At 39.0% G+C, this 9246-nt stretch overlaps 1 protein-coding gene across 1 annotated transcript; it reads left to right on the forward strand.

Annotated features, from left to right (window-relative positions):
- The first annotated feature begins 825 nt into the window (after nt 1-825).
- Nucleotides 826-7271, forward strand: LOC147901654 (putative ubiquitin-conjugating enzyme E2 16). Its single transcript, XM_087374539.1, has 6 exons — nt 826-1106; nt 1215-1318; nt 1424-1526; nt 1670-1733; nt 3788-3876; nt 6508-7271. Exons 1-6 carry the CDS (start codon nt 1086-1088, stop codon nt 6601-6603), a joined length of 477 nt encoding a protein of 158 aa, XP_087230665.1. The 5' UTR covers nt 826-1085; the 3' UTR covers nt 6604-7271.
- Nucleotides 7272-9246: the final 1975 nt, after the last annotated feature.

Here is a 9246-nt window from a genome sequence, read left to right on the forward strand (position 1 = left end):
TTGCAACAACTATAAGTTCGTATAGGAGTTTGACATCCAAAACACGTGGTTACCCCCTACAATCTTTTTAAATTGTCTTCCAACAAAGTTGGGAGCTAATCGGGGAGAGATATGGAAGCATGAAAAGGAATCATTGAAAACTTAAGAAAGAACTATTGTGAGAGCGCCTTATATTTCATAATCTGTGATGAGTGGTTATGCTTATCTTCATTAAGTTTGTGCCATAGATCTTGTAAGGTTTCCAAAAGACACACTTCATTTCACCTGATTTCTTTGTGTGTGTGTGTTTTCACGTTTCATCCCAAAAAAAAGTTTGTGTGTTTTCACAAAAAAGAAAGTAATGTGTTTGTGACGCTTGTAGTTGATAGTCCCTTTCTAAAGGAATATAATGACAAAAAAAAAGTGTGTGTGTGGTGTCTTTGAGTCTCTCTCTTGCTTATTAGTAGTAACACACTTGAGTGCGAATGACCACTAAGTTGGCACACACATTTTGCGATGGCACTATTAGAATGTGGCATTTAGTCTGCTAGGTCATATGTAGCCTTTAGTGGTATCATAATCAATATCACCTCTCTCTCTCTCTCTCTCTCTCTCTCGCTCTCTCTCATTGTTGTGCCCTCAAGAAACGGATGTATAAATTGGTTTTCTGGGACCTGGAGAACGAATAGATTAACTAGTGTTTTGCCATACCATAGACGTGTTTAGATTAACTAGTGTTTTGCCATACCATAGACTTTCTTTCTTTCTTTTTCAATCTAAAGAGTGAAATCCCAATGCGTTCGTTGCCCGATACTTTTTCAACTCCCCTTTTTGGTTGCAAGTAAAAATTGTAATTGTAGAAGACAGCGTAGAGGCAAACTATAAGAATCCCAATGTAAAGTAAAGCCGGCTTGGAATTGCAAAATATAGCCAAACACAACAACCATCTTCATTTCATCTTCAATTCGTTGCAGATAGCCTCTCCATCTCCATCTCCATCTCCATCTCTGCAAAACCCATCTCCATCTCTGCAAAACCATCCCACAATCGCCTCCTCAAACATCACAGATTCCATTAGAACAAACCCACCACGCATCAATCCCAATATGAGTGCCTCATCCCCCAAGGTCTCCTCTCGATTGCATATTTTACCCCCCTCCCCCCTCTCTCCCGATTCTTCTCAACTCAGCATTCCTAGGCTTTCCTGTCCTTCATTGCTCTCGTGGGTTGTGCAGGGGCTCAGCAGAATTGCTGCCAATCGACTGCAAAAGGAGTTGAAAGAGTGGCAGTTGAATCCTCCCTCCGGTTTCAAACACAGAGTCTCTGACAATCTGCAAAGGTACTTATCGGGTGAGTCTCTCTTGAAGAGTTTGCGTTGGTGTCGTAGTGTTGTAGATTTTCACGAGCTTGCTCTCTTTACCTGGTTGACATTCTGCAAGGACAGGTGGATTATTGAAGTGAATGGAGCTTCCGGGACTCTGTACGAGAACGAAACATATTATCTTCAAGTGGATTTTCCTGAAATTTATCCGATGGAAGCGCCTCAGGTTTGTGGCTGTAAAACCTGCCGCTCAGAATCTTCATGTTGAATTGGAGTAGGGCAATTCGGGTTTTGTTTCACGTTTCGACATGTTGCTATACTCATCTAGATATGTATATGACATCGCTTTTGACATCTGACGTTGAACAGGTAATATTCACGCAGAATCCGCCACTTCATCCCCACATCTATAGTAACGGGCATATCTGCTTAGGTGAGTGTTGCCGCTACCGCTTTACATACACTAACTAGAAACTATCAGCAAAGTTGTGGAACTTTAGAGGCGTCTTTTGGAAGTGCTTTTTCACAGTTAAGCTCTTTACTGCTTGCTTTAAAATTGGAACTCGTTTACAATGAAACATCTCCTATCTATCGTGGTCCACTCTCTATCTCTCTCTCTCTCTCGCATGATGAGACTCAGACGGACCCCAGTCCTTAATTGCTTGTAATGGCAGACACTCTCCCTTCTGTCTCTCCTATGAACTGGTTGTATCACTTTTGGTCTCATAGGTGAAGAGTTTGCATTCACCTATTTACCTGTTTTCACCATAATCTAAGTTCGTGGAGTTTATTTACACTTAACGTCACAAAGAATGAAAAACTGTATTTGTCACAGCTCGTAGCCAGCAACACACAAGAAAATGAAGCAACAGGGCATTCCAACAATTGTAACACACTATACTATTTATTTGGGGGGGGGGGGGAGAGAGAGAGAGAGAGAGAGAGAGAGAGAGGGAGGGAGGGAGGGAGGGAGGTGATGATGATGATGGTGGTGGTGATGTAATTGTTAGCCTCATTTGGGGTGCCGAATATTTGGGCTATGCTAGAAACCAAGTGCTTGTCCGTAGCATGATCCAGGATCCAGACCAGCAAGGAAGAGCTAGGCCTCTCTGGCTTGCATGAATGAAACTGAACCATTGGGCCCCTTATATAGGCTCTGGCCCAATGCCGCTAAAATAGCTGGAACCCTAACTCGTCTGTTGCCCTTGCAACCCAACCTGAGAGTCGCCTGCCAAGCCACTAGCCTCCCCAGGCTATCAAAGCTAGTCTTGTGCGCCTAAGCACATGTCAGATAGAATCCATGCACATGACATTTGGATCCTCGGAATCTTCAGTTGTCTCGACCTCTGTAATGGTCAACTTGGGAGCCCGAATTTTGGGAACTTTGATGACGTCATCTTTTGCCTGGGATGCTGCTTCCCTATTCACTGCAAGTCCATTGAAGCTAGTCTGCGAAAGCAGAGTGTTGAGTAGCTTTGGAGCAAGATGTAGAGCTTTCCACTGAGGTGGATCAGCAAGTGCTGCTGGTGTACGCCATTTGTGGGTTTGACCTTTTCGACCTACTCTTGGTGCAATATAGACTGGGTCTTGTGGCATTAAAACAAATAAATCTTATATATAGAGACTCCGAGGGTCTTTAGAAACCCAGTATAGCTGCTTATTCTTGGGCACTGATGACGACATAACTGCTGCTTTGCCTGCTAAGTATGTCTTCCTTTTGCTTTTCATAAAAGTTTTTGTTTATCTCTTTTTTCTTCTCTTTCATTTTCCCTTTTATTTTCTGTGTAGATTTTTTTATCTTTAGAACAACAAAAAATCTAAATTTGTATGATTGGACTTATTCTAGTCTTACAAAGGTATATAAAACCTTATATGCAGATATTTACAGTGGTTGATATGTACACACACGAGACCCATAAGACTAACTATTCTAGCAGTATTCATGTTCAGGTTTTCTTTACCTTTGCAGTTAAAGCATTGCAAGTAATGAAAACGTGTCTCATACTTATTCTGATTGACATAGATTGAGAAAAGAAGGCATGTTTTTGTGTATCCATATAAAATCTCTGTCTCTCTCTCTTTATATTTGACCTTATAAGGAGGAGGTTGATGAGAATCTTTGTTGGAAGCTTTGTGAATGGAGTATTTAGCACTTCCGTCAAGCTTTTGGAAGGAATCTAGAAGGTTTTATGTAATCCTCTGTGCGTGTGTGTGTGTGTGTGTGTGTGTGTGTGACTCACTGTCAATTTGCAAGCCTTTTTATGCATGCAAGTTTGTATGGTACCTATATTTTTTATATCACATTAGCAGTCTGGAAACTTAGATCCTTGTTGATGACAATTGCTCTAGAGTTTCAATAAGCAGCTTTTACCTTAGAATGTTGAATATTCCCACAAGCAGCTCTTAAAATTTTCTTTTTCTTTTTGGGTTGTAATGGCACGTGAAGTAAACCTTGCTCTGAAAATTTAGTGTTTTTGAAATTGACAGATATTTTGTACGACTCATGGTCACCAGCGATGACTGTTAGTTCTATTTGCATCAGCATCCTGTCCATGCTATCAAGTTCTACTGAGAAGGTATTTTGATATTTTTTCTAATTTTGGAGAGTGGAACATGTTTGCTTTTAGATGGTTTGATTATCCAAAATCTTGCTGGCGTGTCAATATTTTGGATATGTTGATCTGTGTATTCTCCTTTAGTGCTAGCCTTCATCATGGCTGAGTCTGCCCTTCACCTCCGGAGTGCCGACAGAAACTCAGTACGAAGACTTTGTATAAATGGATGCTCAAGTATGTGTGGGTGTGTGGATTTGTATGTGTGAGAGCATATTTTTATACTATGGTCTACACCCACTGTTGGGCGCTGATGACGTCAGTGGGGATGTCATAGTAGCTAGTCCCTGCTATGCATGATGGAGTTTATGGTTTTCAACCTTGTGAGTGACTATCATGAGATTGAAACTGCACTATGTTGTGTTTTTAGAGGATGAGTTTGGGAATGTTCCTGGATTCATCTAGGTATATTCTGAATTTCCTTGCACTTTCCGAACTAGTGCATTTATTAATGTCACATTGTGGAAGGTCCAATTCTTTGTTTCCAGATAGATGCTGAGCTTGTATGCTTGGTAGGCATTCTTAATAATGCCTTCGCTAGCCTAGAATTTGTGTGTGTGTGTGTGTGTGTGTGTGTGTGACCTTCCTTTGGTCCACTTAGAAGTCTTTTACTACTGTTTTTAGTTCTGAGTAGTAGCTGTCTCGTTTTGAGACATCTATGAATGCATAATTTTTCTAATGAATAAAAAGTGTGTGTGTGACACCATAGTCTTTTGAAAGGTAGAATGGTGAAACGTTTCAAAAAAAAAGGGAAAAGTTTTGAAATACATTTGTAATTTCTGGTGCCAAAATTGTGTATAATATGTCCCACATATATATGCCATGTTCAAATATGGCTCAGACAATGGCATACAATGCTTAAGTATGGAACTCGTATTGTAGATTTCATTGCTAATTCTAGACTGGAGTTCACATATGTCAATGGCCATGGTCCATGAATCCATTCTCAAATAGGAAATCCAAATAACGTTGATAAGGAAAAAAAAAGGAAAGACAACCAGGAATTATGTACTTCACCACGTCAGATAGCTGAGACTGTATAGGGATCAGCTGCAATGTGGGCTCGTAGATGATGAGCTTATGAACCAGGTTCCAGAGCAGGTGTCTTTGTATTAGGCACCGAGACAAACCCCCCACAAAACCTGACTGAACATGGATCACACAGACTCAGAGAGAGCCAAAAGACTACACAGCCCGAAACAGATAAACTTAGAACTAAACTGAACTTTCCCCCAAAACTCAGAGAACAGTCAGCCTCAGAATACTATAAACCCACAGCCCACACTCCTAAGCTTCCATCAAGGACAACAGCTTGTAACTCCGACAAAGCTGCAACAGCGCCACCTCCTCTCCTTCTCAGCTCGCTTAGGACAACCATCATCGATGAAAGGTCACGTTCCATTGCGCCTTAGCCTGCAATTCCTTGGCCCCTCTATCTCTTTGCATACGGAGTTCATGGAGTCTCTGTTGCCCAAAGTCCTTCAGCTAGCAGAAAACGATACACAGCTATGCCTCAAGCTGTCCTAATCCATGAATCATCACCAACCATGCACCAACCCGACGGAAGACACTTCCAGCAATAGCCCTGCTATCTTCATTTCTCACGGAGAGCTTAGCTCACATGTATAGCGTCACCCGCACAAGCCTGAGCATCATTTTGAGTGGCTTGAGAGCTGTGAGTGGAGCGGCGACTTAGCGCAAGAGCATTGGGTGGCCTCAGTGTCGTCTGGTGTGATCAGCTGTGACGACATGGATTCTACCAATTCCACATGCAATTGATAAGGCTGAATGGATCCAACCTGCATGCACACTTTTCTATGTTCCCAAACGTGCAGCAAGCTTTGAAACATTTCTATCTCAAGGAAAATCATGGATATCTATTTGTTTTGTCAGTCTATTGATTTATGTTTAGAAACAGCCTCGAGTTAACCAATCTCATGTTTAGAAACAATCCAAGAGGTTAGACTCACATGCTAATCTTATGCGAAAGAGTAAGAAGTAAATATATCGATTGCTTGAAAGTTTTGATGCAAATGCTTATGTCTAAATTGAAAAACACCGATGTGAAATTGTCCCTAATTTTCCTCTTGAAAGTAACTAATACGCTGGATTGAGTTCAATTATAGGGTTTTCTCCATTAAATAAAGAAGTAAAAAGATCTTAGACAATGCTGAAAGTACAGCTAGAGAATAGGCAGCCAAGTAGAGCCTTGAATAATCCCTTGAGGGTTACAAGGCCAAGACTCTAATCTGTTTTGGAAAGCTGCTTGAAGGGCTCCTGCAAGCTCCCCTCCCTCCGAGGTGGTGAGCTTAGTGTAGAGCACTATTGCATGATTTCTGCAAAGTTAATCTTCCCATTTTCTAGTGGATTTCTGAAGGGGATTGAATTGTTCCACTATAAGCGAACATCTCTTTTTGTAAACTCTGCAACACAATCATTATTGTGCCGGTTTGTTTTCTTTGAACAAAATTGTAATAAATCTCTCTCTCTCTCTCTCTCTTTTCCTTAATTTAGTCCTTCAAAGTAGTTGTCTGGCCTTAAACTGACAATGATTTTGGTAATCTGAGGCTACATTAATTCTTCTCTTGATTTCAGGCTAGGCCAGTGGACAATGATCGGTATGTTCGAAATTGCCGGAATGGCAAGTCACCCAAAGAAACCAGATGGTGGTTCCATGATGATAAAGTGTGAAATATGAGATTACTTCCCAAATCAATGCTTTCATGGATCTCTCTCCACACTCCTGATGTGGGAATCTAAAACATTCGTGAAATTTCATGAGCTCAAAGTTTCTGGAAGTGCAGGCCTTGTTCTGTAGTCCAATACTTTAAGCTTTATGCTTATGCTATATATATTTTACTATCATTTGGTTCATGAATGGGTCTTATAGTGGCAGTAGTTAAGTGACAGTCTCAAGAATGCTTGTGGGACCAACTGTGCGGAGGAAAGGAAAGCCTTCCTCCGCAAAATAACACCTCAAAATGCTGAGTTTCAGCCACCGGACCTTATAACGTGTGGTGATGACAGTGTTCAATAATGCTGCCTGCAGATTACAGGGCATAGCTGTACATTTCCGCACATTTATTTTATGAAGACAAACCAAGCTTGTTTCTGTCGTACTGGATGTGGTAGCTGGATGTCTCTCTGCGGGTATAGCAGCAGCTCCTTTTGACTGATAAAGAAAGACAAAATTGTGAGATGAAAAAATCATTAAAGTTCATGTGGCAAGTGTCAGTAGGCAAGACTTTTGGGATAGGGATGGCCTCTATTTGGATATTCTAGGATTCCACCAAGGTAGATAAGAATAGTAAAAACCTCAGGAGTGGTGTGTAAATGAAATTGTTCTTGCTTTACTCTCTCTAATTAAAGTTGAATCATTAAAAGAACGTTGAATTGAGCTCCTGCAAATTAGCTTGTAGGAGCTGCCTGCTGAATTGAGTGCTTACAATAATGATAGGGAATTGCTTTGCAAATGATTTGGCGCTCTTGGTGAGTACATTTGACAGTGTATGGTGTAGATGGCCATCTTGTTTTGTTTTTAATACTTGTTATACTTGTTGATACTTGTTGCCCACTCGCTTATTTTATTAATTATTATTATTGTTTAATTTAAAATAAATAAATAAATAATTTTAAAAAAAATGTGTGTCTTGTGTGTCTGTGTTTGTGTTAGTTTTCTTGTATTAGCTCCTTATTTTATTATCATTATTAAGGAGCTAATAATGATAATAAAATAAGGAGCTAATATAAGAAAACTAACGCAAACACAGACACACAAGACACATTTTTTTTAAAATTATGTAATATATATATATATATATATATATATATATATATGTATATTCTAGTCTTATTAAGGTATATTTTCTTGTTACCTTAGTGGACATGAAACTTTCATAAGAATTTTCATCCAAGTGGTGGCCAGCTGTTATGCTTCATTGATTTATCTTGAGGGTGCATATGGATCACCTTATTAAATGTAAGAGTATATATATATATATTCTAGTATATTTTTTTGTTACCTTAGCGGACATGAAACTTCCATAAGAATTTTCATGCAAGTGGTGGCTAGTTGCTATGCTTCATTGATTTATCTTGAGGGTGCATATGGGTTAGTACTTACCTTATTAAATGTAAGAGTTCGTGTTGTCACGTGAGTATGCTTTTCTGTTGTTGACATCTTAGGAGTAAACATCTTTGTAGCCCCCAACCTCTTAGTTCTATTCATGCCACCTAGGTAATTTTGTGTTATTTTAAAATTGAACTAAACAAATAAAAAGACAACTAATTACAAAATAATGAAAACAAGTGCTTGTGTTGGTGTTTAATTTGGTGTCTTATATGTACGTTGGTTTATCTTTGTTTTCATGTGTTAGCACATTAGTTGTTTCTTTTTGCTTCTTTTGCAATTAAAAACTTTATAGGGTTAGGTTGGGTTGTGATGGAAATTTCACCTAATTTAACTCTCTCTCTCTCTCTCTCTCTCTCTCTCTCTCTCTCTCTCTCTCTCATACATATAGAGAATACGTAATGTTAGAGAAAGCTTGAGAAGTTGAAATGAATTGCTCACAACTTTGAAATTTTGTTGTTGTTTGGTTGTGATTTCAAAGCTTGGTAACCACAAGGTTTACCCCAGAGATTTCGAAGTCGTTTGAAACCCAGATGGTAGCTTATGCTAAGATATTGATGCAAACAGAAGTATAACTTTGCTTATTAAGTTATTTTTCTTGTTTACTCATTTTTATTTTTCCTTTGTCTTAGAAAACTTCGACCTTCAATTAAGAAATCAGCATTGCAGTCAATTGAAAATGTTGTTAAGCAAATTTCTAAAATCTCAAGTTGTTAGGCTTAAAAGCGCTTCCATTTTAAGAAAAAAGCTTATGATCACTATATTTACCTCTCCCGATCTTGACAAGATAGGTTTAAGTTCTATGTTGAGGTCACCTCAAGTTACGAGTTCTATCCTTGTTAAAGAAGTTTGGATTCATCCTATGATAGCTTAAAAATACATGAAATCATCATGAAAAAAGGTGTGGAGGTTAGTAGAAACCTTAAAATGTATTAAAAACTAGCCATTCTTAAAAGCCATTGTTGCATCAAATTAAATGTTTGCTCCTTTCATTGATAATTCTTTAGGACATGTTAATGCGTTGCAAAGTTTGCTATTAAGTAAAAAAATGTTTAGGAGTCCAATGTCTCTTATATCGGATATCCATAGTTTTGAATCTAGTTGCTTCAAAACTAAGAGAAGCTTCCCTTGGTTCGCACCTCGATAGTCGTAGATCTTTGTCTTTAGGGGAAGAGACATTCCTAAAAATATTCCAACAAAATTTT

This window comes from Dipteris shenzhenensis, chromosome 5, assembly GCF_047967505.1.
Source record: "Dipteris shenzhenensis isolate YYH24624 ecotype China chromosome 5, Dip_SZ_1.0, whole genome shotgun sequence".
Lineage (NCBI taxonomy): Eukaryota > Viridiplantae > Streptophyta > Polypodiopsida > Gleicheniales > Dipteridaceae > Dipteris > Dipteris shenzhenensis.